General features: G+C 32.4%; 1 protein-coding gene across 34 annotated transcripts in view; it reads left to right on the forward strand.

Moving 5' to 3' along the window:
- Window positions 1-3,516: 3,516 nt before the first annotated feature.
- Window positions 3,517-25,861, forward strand: part of LOC145265536 (cleavage and polyadenylation specificity factor subunit 6-like) — a 180,271-nt gene continuing 157,926 nt past the window's right edge. For all 34 annotated transcript variants that reach the window (XM_080121468.1, XM_080121471.1, XM_080121480.1 and 31 more), the window contains exons 1-2: window positions 3,517-3,672; window positions 24,477-24,551. In XM_080121468.1, the coding sequence (XP_079977594.1) occupies window positions 3,616-3,672; window positions 24,477-24,551 (132 nt within the window). In that variant the 5' untranslated portion in view covers window positions 3,517-3,615. The remainder of the gene's footprint in view (window positions 3,673-24,476; window positions 24,552-25,861) is intronic.

A 25,861-nucleotide genomic window follows, 5' to 3' on the forward strand; every position in this document is an offset into this window, starting at 1 on the left:
GTAGAATTAGCTGCAAAGTTCTTGACAAAGAGTTTGGCTTTGTCTGATGCTGATGAGATTACCTCAGGTCCATTGATAATAGTTGGGATGGAGCACACGCTTCTGTTCAGGATTCTGTTTGCTATTTGCCAAAACTGGTGGGAACCAAGCTGCTGCTCAGCTACTTTGGACTTAACAGATTGAGCATACAACTCTCTAGCGTTCTTTATTACTTTCTTACAATGGTTGCTGGCAGTCCTGAAAGCGGCTTTAGTTTCCATACATCTATTACGTTGGAAGCAGTGGAAAAAGTGATTTCTGTGCGCAATGGCAGCAGCACATTCTGGAGAGAACCATGGCTGGCTGTTAGGTTTTTGCTGAAACTTTTTCGAGGGTATGAAACGGTCAATACCCACAATTAACCATTCCGTCAGGTCTAATACTATAGAGGACACATCCTTTTTAAACATGGAATGCAGAGGTAGATCAGATATAAATGTACGGAAGCTATCCCAGTCAGCCTTAGTGTATCGATATACTGTATGATAGAGAGGTACGTCTGGGGACATATTACATTTCATTTTTATCTTAATTGATACAACAGAGTGGTCGGAAGATCCAAGAGGCGACAGAACAGAAACTGAACATAGTTCAGGGCAAGTTGTGAGAAAAAGGTCTAGTAAGCTCGCATACTGGCCGTCATTGTCGGGCACACGGGTGGGTTCCTGAACAATCTGAGTGAGGTCATAGGCAATGGAGAAATCATGACAGAACCTCCCCTCATCATCGGTCTTGTTTGAGTGGGTCAACCATTCGACATTGTGAACATTGAAGTCTTCACATACGTGAATGTTAGCTGAAGGATAAGCAGTTAAAATTATATAATTATATACAGTAAAGTTGAACTCTGGAGAAAGTCTAAAAAGGAACAGAAAACACTTACTACCTATTTTGGGGTCCTGGATATGACCTTAAACTATATCCAGTGGTGAGGCCCCAACTTGCGGGCTTTGGGGAGTGTGGAGCCACCCTTTAATTACCATTGCTCCCAGGTCCACTCTGACCCGGAGTGGTAGTACCTGTTAGGGTCCCAACTATGGGTTAAATAGAAACCAACTTGAAAACAACAAATATATTTTATTAAAAATTTTTCTTAAATCTTTGGATTCGGCATTAAATAACCCGAAAGGTGTTGATATGCCGTAAAACAAAAACAACCAACCAACCAACCGATTTTGGAAAACGTAGACAACTCCTCCAGAAGAAGCGAAGTTAAGCAAAAGCAGGAGACAACTGTATCAAGCAGAGGACGATTATAAAAAAAAACCAAACTACTTTTGCTTTGCAAAGATAATAAATGTTACCGTTTGTAAATAAAGGTTAAAACTGTTTGTAAATAAAGAAGAAAAAAAAAGGATCTCGACAAACGGAGATGTGTAATAATAAAGAGTTACTTGCCCTTGGTTAATATCAGAGGGAGTCTAAATAAGGTATTTGATGTGAACGGACGCGTTTCTGGTTCTTTCCTTCCTCCTCTTAAATGTAATAGCAGCGGTCACCACGTGGTAGCATAGAAATTACAGGGACCCGACGAAACATTAGCAGGTGAAAATTTGCAGCCATTTTGTTTAAATCAAAATGGAAAATTACCTCCCTTTGAAACGCTCCTGTGTCTTACGGTCGTTTTTCATCAAATTCTATTTTTTATTTTCTTTAATAAATAATTGTCCACTTTATCGATTTTCGTCATTTTTGGATATAATCATCTTAAAAATACGAGGAATGCGTGGATAGCATTGTTTTCATGTGAAATTCAGTTTCCGAAATGTCTCCCTAATAGTGTAGAAGCGTGGAAAGTTTTTTTTAATTAATTAATTTATTTTTTTTATCAACTATTGAAATAGAAAGATTTTTTTAAATATAAACCTCAGTAGTGTTTTCTAAGAAAATCAAATTTTATGAGGAAGTGAGAGCGTTATGATCCGTCATCTATCTATATATATCTATAAAAGTGAACGTGTCTGTCTGTCTGTCTGTCTGTCTGTCTGTCTGTCTGTGTGTCTGTCTGTCTGTGTACATTTCCCTACGCAATAACTCTGTCAATTTTTAGTCTATAGACTCGAAATTTGAAATACCGGGTACTGAGATTTGGAAAAATCGATGTGACGGGTGTCAGCCAGAAATTTGGCTGTTAAGGGGTAAAATTTCAACGATTTGACCTTTAAGAACTCTACCAAACTGCTCCGACAATTTTGGGTCTAGACACTTGAAATTTTAGATATAGGTTCCTTGAACCTGGATCTAACTTAATAAAGTGATTTGAGCCCGAAACTATAAATTTTAAGGGGTCATAATAGGGGTCAAAGTGTTAAAAAATTAACCATTGTTTTTGTTTTTTTGTTTTTTTTGCACAGCATACACCTCCAAACACTCGAGCAACGCCGGGCACCCCTGTTAGTATATCTATAAAAGTGAACGTGTCTGTCTGTCTGTCTGTGTGTCTGTCTGTCTGTGTACATTTCCCTACGCAATAACTCTGTCAATTCTTAGTCTATAGACTCGAAATTTGAAATACTGGGTACTGAGATTTGGGAAAATCGCTGTGACGGGTGTCAGCCAGAAATTTGGCTGTTAAGGGGTCAAATTTCAACGATTTGACCTTTAAGAACTCTACCAAACTCCTCCGACAATTTTGGGTCTAGACACTTGAAATTTTAGATATAGGTTCCTTGAACCTGGATCTAACTTAATAAAGTGATTTGAGCCCGAAACTATAAATTTTAAGGGGTCATAATAGGGGTCAAATTAAAAAAAAAATTTACTCTTTTTTTTTTTTTTTGCTCAACATACACCTTCAAACACCCGGGCAACGCCGGGCTGAAATGCTAGTATTTTATAAATAAACAATTCGATCTACCGAGATCAAAATCAGCCTCCTAATGACTACAGTTTTGCTAAGAATGTATAAAAAAACTATTGTGTCAATTTATATGATTTTTGGAATATGACATTTTCGTTTCGTGACGGTTATGTACATCATGAAGAGTTTTCTGTATTAAAAAAAAATAGGTTGAACTCTCGACTTACATCAAATGACTATTCGACAGTTTAAAGATTCCCAAATCCCTTTCAAATTTCGAAGGGTCACGAAGTAATTATTATTATTTTTTTATCTAAAATGGCTGACTTATTTTCGATAAAATAGAAATGCATTCTTGTCGATTTTAATTTCGTAAAGAAATTATATAATTTTAAATAGTATTTTAAAAATTTCCTTTTATTTTACGATATTACATTTTTTTTTAATTTATATTTCAATATTAATGTCTTTCAAATTTAAAGAAAAAATATATATAAGTTACGTAGATGCGAGAAAAACACACACCACACGATTTTTTATTAAAAATACGAAATTGTTTGTTTTAGCGGGTTTGAGAAATTGAAACAACAAAAAATTATTAAATAATTTTTGTTAAGTTTATAGTAAAAAAAAAAAAATACGAATGTGTAATGATACGAATTATTTCCCTTGGAAGCCGTTGTTGTTCTCATGTCAACCGTTAGGTGGCGCGACAGGTTTTCGAATTAGAAAAGAAGGAAGGAAAAGAAAAAAAAGAAAATAGTAAAAAATAGAAAATGGCGGAAGGTGTCGATATTGATTTGTATGACAACTTAGAAGAGGATTTTAATCAGGTAAGCCTAATTTGTAAATGGCCAACAACGATTCAGAATCATGGAGCGAGCACCCGTGCAACGATCTGAGCTACTTTCAGTCCGAAATCTTTGATAAATTCATGCAAAAAATGCTGTTGTTTGTAAACCATCATTCTCGTCTTCTCCCACCCGGCATCGTTTTGTCCCTTCGCCATCTTTGTGTTTGAAAACCGATTCATTTTTCAACTTTGATGTTAAGAAACTAATGTTTCATTTCTCTTCTTGATTGGACATTTTGCTTCTTTTAAATTTACTATTCATGTGTTTTAAGTATTTTGTGAATTTGTTGCTCTTAAGAAAACATTTTTATTAGTATTTAATTATTAAAACGATCGAATGTTATTGTGACTTCGTTAAGAAGAAAAAAAAAAAAGGCTCAGCCTTTTTGTTGCTTACAATGATGATGATGATGATTTGATTATTTGAAAACAACGTGTCTTCGTTTTTTTGTTTAGGAAAAAATCATTTAATCCCTTTTTATGTTTTATATTGAAATAAATATACATTTTTTTTTTTCAATTTAATTAACAAGCACAAGCTATAGCCAACACTTATTCAAATAAAAAAATAATTTTTCATGAATTTGTAGCAAATAATTGATTTTTGAAAAGAAAGTGTGGTTCAATTCCAGAATAGGGCTTCTCTATTTCAACTTGTGATGCTTATGCATTTATGTTACCGTGCTATTTTTTAAGATATTATTTTTAAGTTAAATTCGAGTTTTACGATATCTTTTAAATTAAGTGAAGTACAGAATATTTATAAAACTCCTCTCCATTTTAAGAATGGTTTAGCACGGTAACATAAGTGCACTGCACTGCATAAGTACCCAATTTTTATCATCTAAAATTTGAATAGCATTGTTTTGAATGTGGACCCTGCGTAAACGATTTTTTTTTTTAATGCTTGCTCCCTGAAAGCGCATGGACAGGTTTTCATTTTTTTTTTTTTTTTTCCCTCAAATTAATACTTCAAAAAGTTTTCGTGATTATTTAATCAATGGGTAAATATCCAGATACGCTACAACAGAACACCGACCACTCTAATTTGTATTTTTATAGCTAATTGGGGTTTGTATTACTGTACACATAGATTCGAAAAAGTTGTCAAAAACAAATATATAACAAATAAATGTTATCAAAGGCAAGATAAGTTACTTTTCTACCAAACTGGATATATTTTTTGTTTTTATTCAATGTAACATATTTATTCAGCTCGAAAAACAGTGTTTACCGATGTATTGGAAAATTTAAGATGGCGTCTCACACCCTCTAACACCGTAAGTTTGGGAAAAGGTGTTATAAATAAAAAACTATACACAATACTATTAAAAACCCGCCGAATATATGTCAACTTATGTCACGGTAACATATATTGAGCGAGTTTTTAACAGTATTTTGTCTAGTTTATTATTTATTACACCTTTTTCCAAACTTACCGTGTTAAAGAGAGAATCGGCCGCCAATCTTGAATTTTCCAATACATCGGTAAAGACTGTATTGTATTTCTAACAGTATGCTTTTCGAGCTGAATAAACATGTTAAATTGAATAAAAACACGAAAATTATATCCAGTTTGGTAGAAAAGTAACTTGTCTTGCCTTTGATAACATTTATTTGTTATATATTTGTTTTTTGACAACTTTTTCGAATCTGTGTACAGTAATACAAACCCGCTAATTGAGGTCGCTGACAACGAATCTGATAGTCAAACTTGGGGCAAATTTACCGTTTACATGGTATTAACACCTAAACCCACGAACTACTTTCCACCATTTTGCAGCTTCCGTTTACGCTACGCGCGTGCGCCGTAGCATAAACGACGGCTTCAACAAGCAAACTGCCTTCTCACATGGCGTACAAATCTTCCGTGGAAAATTTGAAATTAGATGAAAAAGAAATAAAGCAAGAAAAGCACACAAAGTTGTGGGGGGGGGGGTAATTTAATTTGGTAAATGTTTACTTTAACTACAACAGAACACCGACCAATAAAATTTGTTTTTGTAGGTTTTCGGGGTCGCTGACAACGAATCTGATATTAAAACCCGTCGCAAATTTACCGTTTGCATAGTATTAACCCCTGAACCCTCGCACTGTTTTGTGCTAACTCACCGCCATCGTTTATGCTATTTACATGCCCTTGCCCCTCACCGCCCTACTCCCTAAAACAGAATTTTTGTGAAAAATTAAACAGTTCTTGTGCTCGGTGTATGTCGGCGCGTTACTTACGGTAAATCGGTAAATTAAACTGCAGAAGCACCTCTTAAATGTTGTACAAGTTCTATAATTGAATACACCCCCGGCAAAAATAAAACGAAAGATGTTTTTTTAGGGTTTGTATTACTGTACACATAGATTCGAAAAAGTTGTCAAAAAACAAATATATAACAAATAAATGTTATCAAAGGCAAGATAAGTTACTTTTCTACCAAACTGGATATAATTTTCGTGTTTTTATTCAATGTAACATGTTTATTCAGCTCGAAAACCATACAGTGTTTACCGATGTATTCGAAAATTCAAAATGGTGGTCGATTCTCTCTTTAACACGGTAAGTTTGGAAAAAGGTGTAATAAATAATAAACTAGACAAAATACTGTTAGAAATTCGCTCAGTATATGTTACCGTGACATAACTTGACATATATTCGGTGGTTTTTAATAGTATTTTGTCTAGTTTATTATTTATAACACCTTTTCCTGAACTTACCGTGTTAAAGAGAATCGGCCGCCATCTTGAATTTTCCAATACATACATCATTACATCACTGCATGTTTTTCGAGCTGAATAAATATGTTAAATTGAATAAAAACACGAAAATTATATCCAGTTTGGTAGAAAAGTAACTTATCTTGCCTTTGATAACATTTATTTGTTATATATTTGTTTTTTGACAACTTTTTCGAATCTATGTGTACAGTAATACAAACCCGAACTGTAACATGTTTATTCAGCTCGAAAAACAGTGTTTACCAATGTATTGGAAAATTTAAAATGGCGGCCGACTCTCTAAGACGGTAAGTTTATGAAAATAAGTTATAAGTTACAATACTGTTAAAAACCCACCGAATATATGTCGACCTATGTCACGGTGACAATGTCACCGTGACATATATTGAGCGATTTTCTAACAATATTTTGTCTTTTTTTTTTTATTTATAACTCATTTTCCCAAACTTAGCGCCTCAAAGAGAGAGTCGGCCGCCATTTTAAATTTTCCAATACATCAGTAAACACTGTTTTTCGAGCTGAATGAACATGTTAGACAAAATACTCTCTCAATATTTTGTTTAACATGTTTATTCAGCTCGAAAAACAAACACGTACTGTATGTTTTTCGAGCTGAATAAACATTTTACATTAAATATAAACACTAAAAACATATCCAGTTAGGTAGAAAAATTACTTATCTTGCCTTTGATGACATTTATTTCTATATTTGTTTTGTGACAACTTTTTCGAATCTGTACAGTAAAACAAACCCAGAACGGGTTTGTTTTACTGTACACATAGATTCGAAAAAGTTGTCAAAACAAATGTTATCAAAGCCAAGTTAAATTACTTTTCTACCTAAGTGGATAGGTTTTTAGTGTTTTTATTTAATGTAAAATGCTTATTTAGTTCGAAAATCATACAGTATTTATCGGTATATTTGAAAAAGACAAATGGCGGCTAGATCGTTGTTGAATACGTTCATTTGGGGAAAATGAGTTCAAACTAAAAAATTATACAAAATACTGTTGGAAACTCAATCAGTATATGTCACGGTAACATATTTAAAATAAAATTTTTTATTACATTTTCACCCCAAGCAAGGCACATTCCGCCACTTTGTTGTAGGGGTCTACTACCAGGGACATAGGTATCAGGGGTACTGTATAGGGAGTTTTGGGCAGTAAGATGTCGGTTCACGTTGCACTTGAACTTCTGCATGTTGGTACAGTTGGGGAAGCAGGGACCCGGAAGGGAATTCCAAAGTCTAACTGTTCTGGAGAAGAAACTACTGGCTCTCTTACATCTAGGGATCTCTACTGTGAAGGGGTGGGATTTAGCTCTTGTCAGGTTTATTGAGGGTATTTACATCGAGGGGGCACAAGTGCTTGCAGTTCGTCAGAGCATTCACCGTTAAAGTACTTGTAGAACAGGCAGAGGGATGCAACATTTCGTCGATGGGACAGAGGCTGAAGTTTAGATGACAGTTCACAGGACCTATCAGATTGGCGACTTTCTTTTGAACCTTGTCTAGGAGCGAGAGACTAGTGGCAGATCAGAATTTTTGTAGGAATTTTTGACACCCTTAACACGAAACTGAATAAAATATAAAAAAAAAAAAACTCGTAATTTCTCTTTTAAAAGTGAGTTGTTTATTTTCTTTGAATTATACTTCCAAAATAAACTATTAAAGTTGTATAAAAGGTAATAGAAATATTTTTTTATTTTTTAAAAAACTAATGAAATTGAATTTTACGAGTTCAGTATTTTTCAATTTTTAAACTTAAAAAATCAATTTTTTTATTGATTCTATTTTTACGATATTTTCAGGGTCAATGTGAAATTTTATGCCATTTCCAATAAAACGAATATAATATTTTAGACAAAATTTCTTTTTTTTAATTCACGCCCCCTCCCATTTTGAAATGTCTATTAAAAAGTAAATAATTTATGTGCCAAAGTTTTATATATCACAAATTGAAGATAAAAGATCAATAAATAATGTATTCTAATTTTCCGAAGTTTATAACGTTTTTTTTTTTTTTAACCACGTTTGTATTTTTTTTTTTTTTTTTTTTAAATGAAACCTTGGTCCTTGCTCCTTTAATTGAAAAAAAAAAAAAAAAAATTAGTGTTTGAATTACATTTTTCGAGTAGTTATAAGCTTGGATAGACAGGGGGTCGAATTATTCAATATTTTTCATGAAGACACACCTACAGATGCAATGCACCAGCCCAAATATGACAACAATACTCCATACATGGGCGAATGGTGGCCTTATAGAGGTATAGGATACTTTCGGGCTTTAGTATCTTTCTAGCACGGTAGAGAGAACCTACCTTCTTCGCAGCGATACTTGAGTGAGTTTTTAACAGTATCTTGAGGTTTTGTATCACTGTACACATAGATTCGAAAAAGTTGTCAAAAAACAAATATATAACAAATTTTATCAAAGGCAAGATAAGTTACTTTTCTACCTAACTGGATATAATTTTCGTGTTTTTATTCAATTTAACATGTTTATTCAGCTCGAAAAACAGTGTTTATCGATGTATTTGAAAATTCAAAATGGCGCCAGACTCTCTTTGACACTGTAAGTTTGGGAAAAAGAATTAAAAATAAAAAAAATATACAAAATACTGTTAAAAACCCACCGCATATGTCAGCCTATGTCACAGTAACATATATTGAGCGAGTTTCTAACAGTATTTTGTCTAGTTTTTTTATTTATAATTCCTTTTCCCAAACTTACTGTGTCAAAGAGAGTCTGGCACCATTTTTAATTCTCCAATAAATCGGTAAACACTGTTTTTCGAGCTGAATAAACATTTTACATTGAATAAAAACACTAAAAAAATTATCCAGTTAGGTAGAAAAGTAACTTATCTGGGTTTGTATTACTATACAGATTCGACAAAGTTTTCAGAAAACAAATATATAACAGATGTTATCAAAGGCAAGATAAGTTACTTTTCTACCTAACTGTATAACTTTGTAGTGTTTTTATTTAATGTAATATGTTTATTCATCTCGAAAAAGTGTTTATCGATGTATTGGAAAATTTAAAATGGCGTCCGACTGTCTCTTTGACAGGATAAGTTTGGGAAAAGGAGTTATAAATAAAAAAACTAGAAAAAATACTGTTAAGAAACTCGCTCAATATATGTTACCGTGACATAGGCTGACATATATTCGGTGGGTTTTTAACAGTATTTTGCATATTTTTGTATTTTTAACTCCTTTTCCCAAACTTACCGTGTCAAAGAGAGTCTAGTGCCATTTTTAATTTTCCAATACATCGATAAAAACTGTTTTTCGAGCTGAATAAACATGTTACATTAAATAAAAACACTAAAAAATTATCCAGTTAGTTAGAAAAGTAACTTACCTTGCCTTTGATAACATTCATTTATGTTTTCTGACACCTTTTTCCAATCTGTTTACAGTAATACAAACCCAACAAATTGAAAATCCTTCTAGACTGGCATTGATGCAATTCTTATTTCTATCCCAATCTAAAATGTCTTTTGTTCGGGAACCGGATCTTCCCCCCCCCCCTCCCACACACATTAAAAACTGACTATGCGTCTAATTTTTGCCCTCGTCTGGAGGAAAGTAAAACTGGACAAATATTTTTTTTTTTTTTTATTTTTTTTTTTATTATAACATTATTTTACATTATTTTTGTACTTATGCACTTTGTCAACGTACTGAAAGCCATTTTAACAGGGGAAAGGGAGGATGTATTGTAATTATTCTGTACTTTCATCTCATAAAACTTAAATACTATTTATGGTAAATGTTACCCTACGCTACAACAGAACACCGGCCACTCTAATTTGTTTTTTTAGGGATATTCGAGGTCGCTGATAACGAATCTGATAATCAAACCCGCCGCAAGTTTACCGTTTGCATGGTATAAACCCCTAGACCTTGGGACTATTTTGTGCCATTTCACCGCCTTCGGTAGTGTTTTTTTTTTTTTTTTTTTACATGATACGTTCGCGTGCGAACGGGCGTAGTGAGGTGTCTTATCACATCGTGTAGGAATCTTGGCATGCCGGAATCTTAAAGCGGTCATTTCAAATAAAGTTTTAAAAAATGTTTATTTATTTATTTTGTTTTAATGCTTTTTGATTGATCTAAAAAAAAGTTTTCACGAGTGGTTTACTAAAACATAACCATTTTTATGTTTTTCGTTCTTTTTTTTTTTTTTTTTTTTTTTTTGGAGGGGTACTCCATTAACAGGTGCTTCTGCAGTTTAATTAACCGTTTTTCCGTAAATGACGCGCCGACATTTACAATTTCACAGAATTTTTGTGAAATTGTAAATGTCGGCGCGTTACTTGGTTAAAAAAAAATAAAGGGTCATTTAATTTAATAGAATATTGGCTCCTCTTGGGAATACATTTTTGTGACTGAGAGCACAAATTAACAATAATGCTTGATTCAATTTTAGCCATGGTATCACTTTCCCGCCATTTTATAGACTTCAAAATTAATTTCCTTCGATCAAAATCTAAATTGGCGCCAACGCTTTTATTTTTATTTTATTTTTTATTTTTTTTTTTAACTAATGAAAACAAACATATTAAGGTGATAACTTTGTGGCCGGAAGAAATTAGAAAACAATTTCTGATCAAAATTTAAAGAAATAATTTCAGACCTTTTTTTTTTTTTTTTTTTTTTTTTTTTTTTTTTTGAGATCGAACACTTTTTTCGAAAATTCCGTATAAATTTAGTGTTTCGCCGGTAAGTGTGTGTGTGTTGTCTCAAGATTGCTCTTTTTTACTTCTGATTTCTGTAGAGCAGTTGAGACGCCGGTGGTGACACAGATACGTCCCTTCTGATTCATGATTAGTACTTTACTTTTAATCTGAACAATCACCTTTAAAATGACAACTTTTAAAGGTTTTTTGGGTATGCTGAAAACGAATATCACATTTACGTTTTCCGCAAACAAATAGTTGGTACTCATGCAAAGTGATCCGTGGTGAAATAATAACGTTATTTGAAAAGCCATTCTTAACATGAGGAGGGGGGTGTTTTGTATCTATTCTGTACTTTAACCTTACGATTGAATAAAAAAGAATCCTATCATAAAACGTTAATTAAACGTGAAAATATGATAAAAAAAAAATATAGCGCGGATCACTCTCTGCATTTGAACCAAATAGTTTTCCGGATATTAAGCAATGCAATTCCTTGTGCGCGTATAACAATGTCCACCATTTATAACATAAGGAATTACATTGGTTAATATCCGAAAAACTATTTGTGGAAAATTTAAATGCTATATACGTTTTCAGTATACCCGAAAATAAAGTAATTTTAAAGATGATTATTAAGGTGGAAAGTAAGTAAAAATTTACCAAAATATTTCTTTCACAACCTTTCAGTAAAAATTACTTAAATATTCTCAATAAAAAGAACCAATTTAAAAATAAGGAATGATAATGGGGAAGGGTTTGCTGCGTTTCGGTTAACTTTAAATCGATTTAATTTTTACATTACTTCCGATTGCACTAAGGAAGCTTTTTGTAAAAATGGAGATCTTGTGTTTGTTAGTGTAACTAATAGAACAAAAAAAAGGAGGCTAAAAACAAAAATATACCACAAACATGTCAAAGACAAGATACTCTTCTACCTACCTAGACATTTTTTTTTTTTTTTAAACTTATTTTAAAACGTTTTTCCGGTTCCAAAGAATTCGTGTGTTCACGCTGTTCAATTAATGGAAAATAATCGTGGCTGTCATAAGCTCTTCACGGGGATCATTGATAATCTCTCAAAAGTCGAAAATTAAATAAGATATAAATAAGATATAGAAACCCATTCAATAAATAGCACCTGGACATTTATTGGTAGGTTACAGTATTTTGTTTATTTTTCGATTTTTTTTTTTTTTTAGCGTCTAATGTCAGCTATCCCCCCCCCCTTTTCTAACTTAAAACTCTATTACTTGTGTTACAAAGTAAACACTTTAAAATAAGTTAGAACACAAACAATTTATGTAGGTAAGCAGGCGAGTAACTGCCTTTGGTGACATTTGTTTTTCGTCTCTTTTGTTGACTCTTGTTAAAAATGCCATTTATGGGTGGGCGTTTTTTTTTTTTATTTTTATTTTTTTATTAAGAATATTGCCATTAAAACATTGTTAATTATATTAAAATTAATTAATATTATTATTTATATAACCCCAAAACGATCACCTCGTTACTGGACAGGCAATATGCAATTTATGCTAAAAATTTTTTTTTTTTTTTTTTTTTTAGCATTATAATATGCTGAATGTATTGGCATTAATATTGCTTACGCTTCAGCATTACATATGAAATACAAGGGGGGGGGGAGCCCTTTACATTAGTAAATAAGTCGACATACTGGCATATTTTTTAATATCTACTTGTTTTGCTAGCAAAATTATCACCTCGGTAAACGATCTGATTACGCAACTAAGGTTACGTTATTGTTTGGGTGTTTGTTAATCTAGTTATAGTAATGTTTAGATTTCGGTTTTCCTAAAGCTCCAAACTTCAATAAGTACAAATCGCGTATTGTTTGATTTGCTATCTGACGAAGTGGATTAAACAAAATTTTAAGTGATGTTTCTATATTCCAAAATACTGATTAAAAATGGGAATAAGATTCGTAGAAAAAAAGAAAATCTGTTATGTTTTTTATAATGGACAACACGCAGAAAACGTGGTAAAGAAACAAATATCGAAAGCAAGACAAGTTACTGTTCTATCTGCCTGGATAAATATTTTTTAATTTTTTTTTTACGACCTGCCCCAGCGTAGTATAAACACCCTCAACCACACATGTTAAGAACGGCTTTCGAGGTGGGGTGGGTGGGGGTGTTTACACTGGGGCACGTCGTAAAAATTTACCACCAATTTAAAAAAAAAATTTTTTTTTAAACGTTTATTCGGTATGAAAAACAAATAGTGCCGGCCGGGTTGCTAAGTTAAAACGACCACAATATGGCGAAAATAAGGATTTCTCTTTCGGAGTCTCGATAATCGCTCAAAACAGAAATAAATCTACCCAATAAGTGTCACCGTGATATTTATTGGATAGATTTTCTGATCGAGACTCAGAAAACGGCATCCTCATTTTCGTCGGTCTCAGCACTCACTACTGACTGCACTACTTGTTTTTCGAAAACTTTAAAATAAGCAAAAACATATCCGGGTAGGTAGAAGACTAACTTTTAGTTACGTATGCTTTTTTGTAAATCACTTTTTCATTCTCTTTATTGTAAAGCATACCAAAACCATCTTTTATGTGAGATAGAAAGAATTATTGGATGATAACTGATTGGGAAATGGTTCTGTCTTGTCAGTTTGCAAGAATTGCTTCATTTTTGTTTTTTTCACTATTATATTACCTTTCTTCCTTCTTTTATGAGACTCATTCGGCTGCTGCTGCTGCTGTTAGCACGTGGCCCCATCGACCCTCCTCCCTCTATCTACGATCCAGCAGTTTGTCCTGATTCCCACCCTCCCCTCATTTACTGTTAATCTTTTCTCCTTTGTCTTTGTCGTTGTCTTTTTCTTTTAAATAGGATTCCATCACTTCCTATGGTAATATTTACATTTTAGTTCACAACCGGATGTGACACGTGGTCGGTAGGTTTAATGCTGGGGTAGGGGGGTAGGAGCTCTTTAAAAGACTCTAGGTTACTATCAATAAAACCACTGCATCTCGAAGACGGGGTAATTTTTGAGACTAAACAAAATTATACCATCACCACCACCACCGGTGGTGACAACGAAATCATTGTGGTGGTGGGTGGACTACTGCACTTCATCTTTCCTTTCCCCAGTCAGGAATTTTTTTTTTTTTTTCCCTAATATAAAATGCTCTTTTTGGTGAGCTAAATTTACCTACATAAAAAAAAATCCTGTTTTTTGTTTTACAATACACATAAGTATGAAAAAGTGGTCAAAAAACAATATATAATGTTATCAAAGGCAAGTCTCGATAATCGGATAAGTTATCTGGAAAAGTGTTTAGTATTTTTGCTCGCTTTAAAAACATTTATTCTGTTTGAAAAGCAAATAGTGTCCAGTGTTACATGAGAAGTAAAAAAAAAAAAATGTCTGCAATTTGATAACTAAATATTTGAAGTCGCTATAATGACTTTAAAATAAAACAAGATATTGTTAGAAACCCACCCAATAAATGTTAACACTTCTTCGGTAGGGTTGTATAAAGTATTGTTTTATTTTAAGCATTATCGAGACTTCAAATATTTAGGTGTCAAGTTGTGCTTATTTTTCTTGTTCTCACATAACGCTAGATACTATTTGTTTTTTGAACCAAATAAACGTTTTAAAGCGAGTAAAAACACTAAAAACTTTTCCAGATAGGTAGAAGAGTAACTTATCTTGCCTTTGATAACATTTTTTATCTATGATATAAACCTCATTTGTCTGTTAAAATGTATGTATCTTTGTATGTCTGCTTAAAACTTCCGACAGAGGCGACGGATTTTCACAAGATTGGTATCGTTTTGAAGCTCGACGCTTCGGACAACAAATATCGAAAAATTGGCTTAAAGCATTAATTCCTTCACCCTCAACTGGTCGCTTTTCTACAAGGAGGGGGAGGTCACTTTTTATCGCTGATACTTTCTAAAATCATCCCCTCTTTTCGATTGACTAACCTTAATTTAAACCATCACCACTTCCAGTTTTGCGATGGACGCAACGACAAAGATGTCACTTTTTTTTTTTTTGTTGTTTTGTTTTTTTTTCCACATTCCTTTTCTCTGTCCTGGTACAGGATCGAGCCTGCCTCCTACTACTTTTATTTTTTGCTCAACACACATCTCCAGATATCTGGGAAATGCCGGGCATCCAGGCGAGTGTGTGTGTGTATATATATATATATATATATATAATCTCACTTTAAGACAAACCCAGAAGTCCTTATGTTGAACTCTGCTCTCCTTGTAAATAGGGACAGTTAGTGTTTATGGTGTATAGAAAATTAAGATTAGCTACTTTACTAAGGAGAAGACTAAATTAAAACTTTCCAATTAATGTCATTTCTATGGACATTTTAAAAACATTTCTCTAGCTCAAAGATTGTCAGGACAGATCATATAAAAAAACAAACTAGTCAGTAATCGAATTCTTTTGTACAACTCTGCTAATAAAATTGTATTAGTATTTATTTTGTGTATTTGTATTTCTTTCTCCTACATTTTATTTATTTATATATATACTCTTATAAATTCGTTTATTTTTGTGTGTATTGATATTCATATTAAAAACACCATTTTCTATTCTATTTGAAAAGAAAATACAATTTTCTTATATATTGGTTGTAGACTTGCATTCACTAGCAAAAGATCTAGCTGATTTGCATATTCTTTTAAACATTCATTTTAATTAATTCCCTATTTTTTTTTTTGTTTTCTTATGTGATTATCATCTTCAGGTAACTATTACGTGTAATTATGTTAACGCAGTTGTTCTATATGATTTATACTTGCATAATATTTGCGTAAAAAGTTTATAGTAAACGCAAATTGTTTCCATATATATTTATGCATAAAAAATTTTGCCTACCGAACTCCTAGAGTTTTTGGTCTACAGACATGAAACTTTATATATAAGGTATTTGAATCCATGCGAAACTTTATATTTGTGTTTTAGCCCAGAAGAATCAGTGCAAAAGTGTGGAAAAAAAAAAAAAAAAAAAAAAAAAAATTTGCCAGGTAACGGTCAAACGCCGGCATTACGAATTTATAGCGTAGTAGCTATTGGTTCATCTTTTAATTTTACGCCTGGCAGTAAACTGGTCTTCATAGCCCACTCATTGCGGGCAGAGACAAAAATAAATTGTGGCTGAAGGTTTTGGTTTCGATTCTCGAACTTTTAAAACTTTTTAATTCATTACAATATAATATATTATATAATATAAATCTCACTTGTATGTTTAAATGTGTGTATGTTTGTCTGCTAAAACTTTCGACAGTCGATAGATTTTCACGAGATTGGTATCGTTTTGAAGCTTGCTTCTTTCGGACACCAAATATCGAAAAATTGGCTAAAAACATTAATTCCTTCAGCCGTAACTGGGAATTTTTCTACAGGTAGGGGTCTCTTTTTTTTTCGCCGATATTTTAGAAAGCCATCCTCTTTTCGATTGACTATCCTTAATTTAAACCTACGTAACTTCTGGTTTGGCTATGGGCGTAATGGCAAAAACGTAACTTTTTTTTCACATTCTTTTCTTCCTTCACGGTTTGGGTTCGAGGCTGCCTGCCTACTACCACTTTTTTTGCTCAACCCCCCCCCAAAAAAAAAACACCTGAGCAACGCCGGGCACTCAGGCTAGTATATATATATATATATATATATATATATATATAGTTTATGGAAAAAATATTCTTTTACAATTATATTTCACTCTTTATTATGAAGTTCAATCTATGTTAAATGCAACTACAGAGCATATACAAATAGATGACAAAACAGCTATATTCCAAATTCCAAGACGTTATTCATTTTACCATTTCTTTCTTTCCACTTGTCAAAACCTCCAACTCTTGACAGTATCTGTTTTGTAGTGCAGGAACAATCATAATTATTAGGTTAATTATGAATATTTGCAGCACACACTCCTTCGAAAAGTTATTTTCTTTAAAAAGAAAATAAAAGGGCATGATCACATAAATCTGAAAAAAAAAAAACATCTGAAATGTTTTCAAGTTAAAAATTTTACATTTCTGGAGACTTTGTGCTGCAAATATTCAGAATCATATAATTATGATTGTTTTTTTGCTGCAAAACATCAAGAGTTGGACGTTTTGACATGTGGAAATAAATAAATGGTAAGTTGAACATACATCTTGGAATTTGAAATATAGCTGTTTTCTCATATATATACTAGCCTGGGTGCTCAGTGTTTTTAGCCAATTTTTTTGATATTTGTCGTCCGAAGGGTCGACCTTCAAAACGATATTGATCTTGTGAAAATCTATCACTCCTGTCGAAAGTTTTAAGCAGACATCCATCCATACATATTTTTAAACAGAATGGTGAGATTTATGTTATAGAAGATTACAAGCCTGTGTGTCCGGTGTTGCCCGAATGTTTGGAGGTGTGTATTGAGAGGGGAACAAAAAAATGTGTTAGTAGGCAGGCAGGCTCGAACTCATACTGCAAAGAATGAAAATGTGAAAAAAAAGTGACGTCTTTGCTGTTGCGTCCATCACTAAAGTGGAAGTGGCTTATCAATCGCCTTTTGACAATATTGGTGAAAAAAGCGACCCCCTCTTTGTAGAAAAGTGTGCAGTTGAGGATGAAGGAATTAATGTTTTTAGCCAATTTTTCGATATTTGTCGTCCGAAAGGTCGAGCTTCAAAACCATACCGATCTGGTGAAAATCTGTCACCTCAAAAAGCTTTAGGCAGACATACAGACAAGTGAGATTTATATTATAGATGTGTGGATGACTATATATTAAGCTCCCCTCCCCTCTTTGGGTTGAGCACTGTCGTAAATGTATCTCATTTGCTATTTAATTAGCTATTAAGTGAGGCTCGCTGCTTGTTTGTAAACAAACTAGCTGCTTGAGCACTGTAAAAGCGATGGGCGAATATTTAATGGACATTTGATGAGACGTTTACGAGCACCGATCCAGGGTCTAGTGGTTAGAACTGCCAAACTATTAACACAATGGTTGTAGGCTCAATTCACAGCTAGGGAAAAGTGCTAGTCTAGCTATACTGATGAGTTGTGATACAACGAAACAGTACTATGTGGATGACATAATTTAATTTTTTTTTTTTTTTACTATTAATCGAATACGAATTCAAGATAAATCCTCAACAGTGGCCTTATTGCTGTCATATTGAGATACAGTTCTATGTAGTCTTAGGCGATCACCCTCCCAGCCTTAACTTTCTCTTATAGTTAGAAGGAAAAATAAAACAAAGCTTCTTTCTTAGAAATGCACACCTGTGGAACTGTCTTCCGTTTTCCTGCTTTCCGGCTGACTACAATATGGTTGCCTTCAAGTTCAATGTAAACAAGATCTTGATGAGCCATTCCACTTAAGTTAACAAATTTACTGAATTTCCATTACTAACGATTACTATTATTGTCCAATTGACTACTGTGCACTCTTTACCCCCCCCCCCGTCCGCGAGTGGCCTCTGGGCAAGTGGTGAATGCCTATGTAAAATAAAAAAAAAAAATAAAATGGTGGTTCCAGTCGAGCCTCTGTAATCCATAGAAAATCAAACAAAATACTCGTAGAAACACATTCAATAATTGTCACCAATCACGTGAAAATGTAATGTCCTACAAGTATTTTGTTTGATTTTCAATTTTTGAATAATTATATAGGCACGACTAGGGCTTGAATGAGATTTGTGTTTTTCATTCTAACTCTACCGGTTTTATACTATCTTTATTTTTAAGTACAAAAAAAAAATACTTTAAAATGAATTAAAACACAAAAACTCCAAGTAGATAGAGTAACTTGGCTTGCCTTTCATAACATTTGTGTATTTATTTCACTTTTTTTGCTCTGTTAGCTATTCTAGAAAATTACCAAACATTATCTTAATAACAATTATAATTTTTGTTTAACAATTTCGTTCAGTAATTTAGTGATCAAACAAAACTGTAATATTTAAATTTAATTGTTAAAATGCAATAAAAAAAGAAATAAAAAATTAAAGTTTGTCGGTTAACATTTTGGTTGGAATGTTGGTAGGGGGTGGAGCTTTATTAGCAGTATCAGAATTTTTGTAGGAATTTTTGGCACCCCTAACACGAAACTGCGAATACAATATAAAAATCTCGGAATTTCTGTTAAAAGTAGGTTATTTATTTTCTTTATGGATTATACTTCCAAAATAAACTATTACAGTTGTTTTAAAAGTAATAGAAATATTTTTTTTTTTTTTTTTTTAAACAGTAATGAATTTTCCGAACTCAATATTTTTCAATTTTTAAACTCAATATTTTTCAATTTTTAAACTCAATATTTTTCAATTTTTAAATTTTAAAAATCTATCAAAATTTTTCTATTGATTCTATTTTTACGATATTTTCAGGGTCAATGTGAAATTTTATGTTCTTTCCAATAAATCGAATATAATATTTTAGACAAACGTTTTTTTTTTTTTTAAATTCACGAACCCCCCCCCATCCCAATTTTTAAGTGTCTATTAAAAAGCAAATACTTAATTTAGTAACCCGATGAGTACATAATTATTTACTCACAAATTGAAGAGAAAAGGTCAATACATAATATATTCAAATTAAAAAAAAAAAACATAGTGTTCTTTTAGAATTTTACCTGTAAAGTTTGAAGTTTAAAACCTTTTTTTTTTAACCACATTATTTGTTTTTTCTTTTTTTTTTTTTTTTTTAATGGAACCTTGGTCCTTGCTCCTTTAATTGAAAATAAAAATTAGGGCTTGAATTACATTTTTCGAGGAGTTATAAGCTTGGAAAGACAGGGGGTCGAATAATTCACGCCTCCCATTTTGTAAATGTCTAATAATAATTAATTTAGAACCCGATGAGTACATAATTATTTACTCACAAATTGAAGAGAAAAGGTCAATACATAATATATTCAAATTTAAAACAAAAAAAACATAGTGTTCTTATAGAATTTTACCTGTAAAGTCCGAAGTTTAAAACCTTTTTAAAAAAAAACACTTTTTCTTTTTTTTTTTTTTTTTTTTTTAATGAAATCTTGGTCCTTGCTCCTTTAATTGAAAAAAAAAAATTAGGGCTTGAATTGCATTTTTCGAGGAGTTATAAGCTTGGAAAGATGGGGTGGAATTATTCACTATTTTTCACGAAATTTCTGACACACCTAGAGCTTTATTATGAATAATTTAAATAAACCTCATGAAAAAATGTTCTAAACAAAAGAAACCTTTGTGGTTAATGAAATGGGTCTTAATATTTTGTTTTGGGCGTTTTCATACACAATGGGTTTTTATTTAAGTTAGAATTTGCCAATTTTATTTTTATTTTTTATTTTATTTTTCTATTTTTTATTTTATTTATTTATTTTTTATTTTTTTTTGACTCTTGGGGTAATGGATTTGCTCCACAACCCTGGTTGTCATCCAACACTGTTAACAAATGTTATTTAAGAATGTGTTGTGTCTAACTGGAAATTCCAGAAATGAAAAATAGCAAATTCTTAATGTTAGTTTTGTTTCTGTTGTATGTATATATATATATATGTTAAAAAATCTATATTTTGTGACAAACAAAAATAAACAATTAAAAGTGAAAACAATCGATTCTCCTAAAATCGATCTGAACTGTAATTCAGATTGATTTTTGGGTTTGAATTTTTTGCTTGTATTACCTCCATATCGTAACTGACGATTCTGATATTGATAATGTGTAGACACAGCGGCCTAGAAAGAAAATGGCTACCGAGTCCTTAGAATGCATCCAACAAGTCTTGTAAATGATGTTTGTGATAATAAATTTTTATGCGGATTGAAAAAATATTTTAATTTGTTGTGAAGTTGTTTGATGATTTTAAAACGATTCAGTGAATTGCTAAGCGTTGGTTAATAGCCAATTTTTGGAGATGCAAAATCTGTATTTACCATGAACCGTCATTCACAGTTAATTGATGGTTGGAGATAAAATTTTCAAAAGATGAATTTTGTTCAATGCATGAAAAAAACTTAAGTGAAACAAACTTTCCTTAAAATCATCTTTTTATGATTTATATGTGGAGTAAGAATTTCTTTCTGTTTTTATATAAAACTCACCCGGCCGCCATTTTCTTTCTAGGCTGCTGTATCTATACATATCTTTATCTGAATGCTTTTTTTTTTATGTCTGTTTTTTACCTGAATATTATAGTCTTCATCTTGATATTGTCATCGCATGATAACTTGGATTTTGTTCAAATATCTTGTGAATTTTCTCCAGAAACGCGTAAGATTCATGTATTTCAATTAAAAAATGTATACCTGTGTATCATTATAATCGGTCAAATGCTCTTTTTCATATTGGATTTTATATTAAAAAATAAAATGGTTGATAATGTGATTCAACTTGAGTTTGCTGTGTTTAGTTTGTGTTAATTTGATATTGTTTTGTATAAACTTCAATAAAATGCTATTCTATGCTGCATCTCGCCCCTTTTTTTTTTTTTTTTGTTTTTTTGAAAAAATCGAAATAACAGATGTTTCAGAATTTTTTAGATGAGGATTAATAATTTGGATTATTTGGACTACTGTTCTCATCTTTGGACATTATTCTCGTAATGTTTCAGTCGCTGTAATCTCTGACCTTCTACAGGTGTGTCTTGTCAAACTCATGAATCTACAGAATTTTGACTGGATCCCTTGCAAAGGATTTACCGTTCGATGATTTCTCTCTTAGTGTTTGGCTCACAGGTGGCTTCTCAAACCAATCAGAGCATAGTATCTGTGAGGACAGAAAAAAAGGCAGGCAGGCAAAGGTTGACAAGGAGGGGGGGGGTCTGTTCTCTCTCTCTCTTTTTTTTTTATGCCTGCCTCTTAATCTCCACTAGTCTTCTCCTTTCTGTTTCATATTGTTTGGTACTTGATATGATAGATCGGCACTATAAAAATTAAACTCTTGATATACCATGCAATTGTTATCCCTATGCTTTTATATGGGTGTGAGACCTGGACTGTGTACCGGCACCATTAAAGTTAAATTTAACTGGATGGCAGACCTAATATGATACATTTGCCATCACTTTTTTTTTTTTTTTTTTTTTTTTTTTAATAATCTTCAATGGGAAGCCTTGTAGCTAGAGGAGCATGACTGTCTCCTCCGAATCTATCAGTTATGTATGAATTTTCAAAGCGTGTGTTTAAAGAAAGTATTGAGGTGTTTGCCATTTGTACTGCACATACTTCTAGTTGGTGATGCATCTCGGTTGGTGCATATTGTGCAATAGATTCTTAATTTCTTCATACGCAGTCGGTGAGAAATTAAAAATATTGATGCATAAGTTTTCACTACACAGGTCTACATAGATCTGTAATTCACACAGCACACAAGATTGCAACAGTTTTTTTTTTTGTTTTTTTTTTCTAAGTTGGATGATATAACCTGCTCAGCGGATTTGTGTGTGTGTTTTAACCCTTTGAGACAAATCACTGGTGCTGGCAATATTCAAAGAGGAAGGAAATGGCAGATTCTTATAGCCAACAGGGCTCAAAATATTTATCTTTCATTGACTTTTGACAACTAAATATTTTCATTTACTAACCAAATAAAGTTACTAGCTAAACCCATATGATTTTTGGAATATGACATCTTCATTCCGTGACGAGTACATACATAATGATATTTTTTTTGTATTTTTTTGTATTTTAATAAGTGTAATTCTAAATATGCACTGAATTTTATGTTGAGACTTGAATGTAAAACAGCTATTGTTAAAAGAAATTAAAAAGTATATTGTTCTATTAAACCTTTTAGTGTTTAAAGAATTTGACTGTTCGATTGTCTGAAAAAAAAAAAACACAATTGCCAAATGGTAAACGTTTTATTTCTAGTCGCTGCTTGGAAAAATCACTCGCAAATGTAACTGTTTGACTCAGCATGTAAAGCCTTGCTCAACACGAAAACGCAAATTAAAAATATGTTCCAACTTTTTTCATATTGAATTTTTAGCAATAATACACACTGTATCAGCATTAGATTAGCATCCTTTCAGTGGACGAGGTTAATGCAGTTTGCTTACCTGCCTTTAAATAGTTAACTATTACATGTGCCAATCGTTTTAAGAACACAGAAAATAAATTAAACTTGAAATGCAAATTAAGTTATAAATACGCAGAAAAATAAATAGCTAAAATAATATTGAATATTAATACAGGCCTTACATTAAGTTTAAAAAATAATAGATTTTAAAATAAAATTACTTTCAGGTCCGTTTCAATTTCTGCAAGACTGCTTATATTTACAAAAAGCCCTGTATGCACATTTTAACTAAATTCGAAAACCTATCTGAGGAAAGTAAATTTTCCAGAAATATCATACCATGCAGGATTTCTATTTGATCATATTGACACAAGTAAGAACACAATACAATGTTTAAACTATTCAAAAAAACCAAAAAAAACTTCATATTATATTAAAATCTGAATCTGCATATATTGTTCCACTGTTATGTCGTCTTGCTTCAGTTTGTGTCTATCCGTTTCACTTTTGCCATAATTACCTTTATATACTATCATACACTATATATATATATTATTTTATACTATCAGTGTCTATATATTGATACTGTAGTACCTTTAACGTATGTACGTTTTCATGCTTCCAGATTATACATTATTCGATTGGAGAGATTCTATTTCTTAAAAAGGACGATATTAGGTAATAACATACTACGAACATCAAATTAGCATATCTATTTACAAATTTAATGTTTGTAGTATGTCCTATCCTCCTTTTTAATAAGTAGGATCTTCTGATCACTGCAGACACAATGTAAAAAAAAAAAAAAAAAAAAAAATGTTGCTTCTGGGCTGTACGTGAAACTAAAATATACCTTCTTGGTCTTCTGGATAGAATCCAAAGGTTGTATTTGCTCTGTCTAAAGATGGTATAATATCGTGGGGGCTTCTGTTTGCATCAAGCGTCCATTTCAATGGAAATATGTCACAGACTCTTATAAGGATATTGGCGATAAACCGTAATAACCAGATTACTTCTACAGAAACAAAAGGGCTACAATAATATTGCTGGGTCTCCATTCACGCTGAACGTCCAGAATGGCCAGCAGCAATATATTACATATGAAATATGCCACTGTGGAATTTCCACAGGTCCCACTAATGTTGAGTCATTGCTCTTTTTGGTTGTATTTGTATTAAAAATGTGTTGGAATTTTTCTTGAAACTAAAGTCATTACGATTATAACACAGATTAAAACTTTTTATGCAAATTATTTTATTTTATTTTTTTTAATCCAAGTATTTGCAGAACTTGTTTTTTAATCAGCCATATTAAAAAAAATAGATTTTTTTTTTTTCTGATAAGCAATTATGAATGTTTTCTTTTCAGGATGCTGATTACAACCATGATAGTGATTTGTATGATGATGTTATCACAGCCCCAGCATCCCAAGAAGGTTTAGATGTAAGTAAAACAAAACCACAATGAAGCAAATGTTGGAGGGGGGGGGGGTCAATACTCCATTATGAATTTCAATAAAACCTTGTAAACCTTATAGGAGGGAGGTCTTGTCCTATTAGCATCAACACTGAACCATAATACTTAATTATTTGGACTAATACGTTTCTAAATCTTCGAGATGAGGATTGGTTATTTGTATTATTTGGATTCTTCTCGTCTTGAGTATCATTTTCACAGCATTTTGATCGATGTAACCTCCAACCTTCTTCAGGTGTCTTGTTGAATTCTGGAATACGGAAGGAATTTCTGGTGCTACCAGATTAGGCTGTCTGAAGTTATTGGCTTCCTGAGACGAAATGCATCTAACATTGATGCTTTTTATTTCTCTACTTCTTTTTGCAAAAACAAAAACAACCCCCCCACTTTTCTTTCCCCCCCCCCCCCATTTCCCCTTTCTCTTTCTATCTCCGCGACTTCCTGACTGGTTTCCTAACTTAAAATATACTAAACATTAATACGGTAACCCTTTCCCCTCTCCTATTGCAAAACTCATGTTCTGCAGGGCAGGGAACAAAAACGAAAAAATCCACTATAAAACAACCAAATCAAACACTACAAACTAGTGATTGAAGATACAAAGAGTTTGAAGAATAAAAACGTTCTACAAAATAACTGGATGCAACATGAATAATGGATTTGGCATTAAATAACACGAAAAGCGTTGATATGCTGTAAAATGAAACAACCAAACCAATCTGGAGGCATTTCAAATGGAACTCTTTCAAAATTCCGTCCTAATTCCTGAGTTTGACAGAAACATTCCGGATTTCAAGAAAAACTTGAAGGTTGGAGGTTACATCAACCAAAATGTGAAAATGATGCTCAAGATGAGAACATAATACAATTTGGACTACTATTCTCATTGTGTTATTTTCACAATGTTTAGGTCTATGTAACCTCCGACCTTCTTCAGGCATACTTTGTTGAATTCAGAGAATCTGTACGGAATCTCAAACAAAACTTTTATTTAATCTATGAGGGCAGCATGTCCTCATTCTGTCAGCTATGACTGGGTAGAAGTCTTAAGTACTTCACAATTGTTTTTTTTTTTTTTTTTTTTTTTTTTTTTAAGTGTCACCAGCACCAGCACTGAGAAATGTGAAAATAACATTCAGGATGAGAGTGAAATTTGGTTAGTGAGGGTCGAGGACATGTTGCATGGAGAGGTCTGATATAATGGATTTGTAACATTAGTGTTAATGACAGGCTTAAATCAGGAAGATTAAATTCAGCATATGGAGATGTGTGCAGAA

Source organism: Euprymna scolopes, chromosome 40 (genome assembly GCF_053919585.1).
Source record: "Euprymna scolopes isolate OS-2025 chromosome 40, ASM5391958v1, whole genome shotgun sequence".
Lineage (NCBI taxonomy): Eukaryota > Metazoa > Mollusca > Cephalopoda > Sepiida > Sepiolidae > Euprymna > Euprymna scolopes.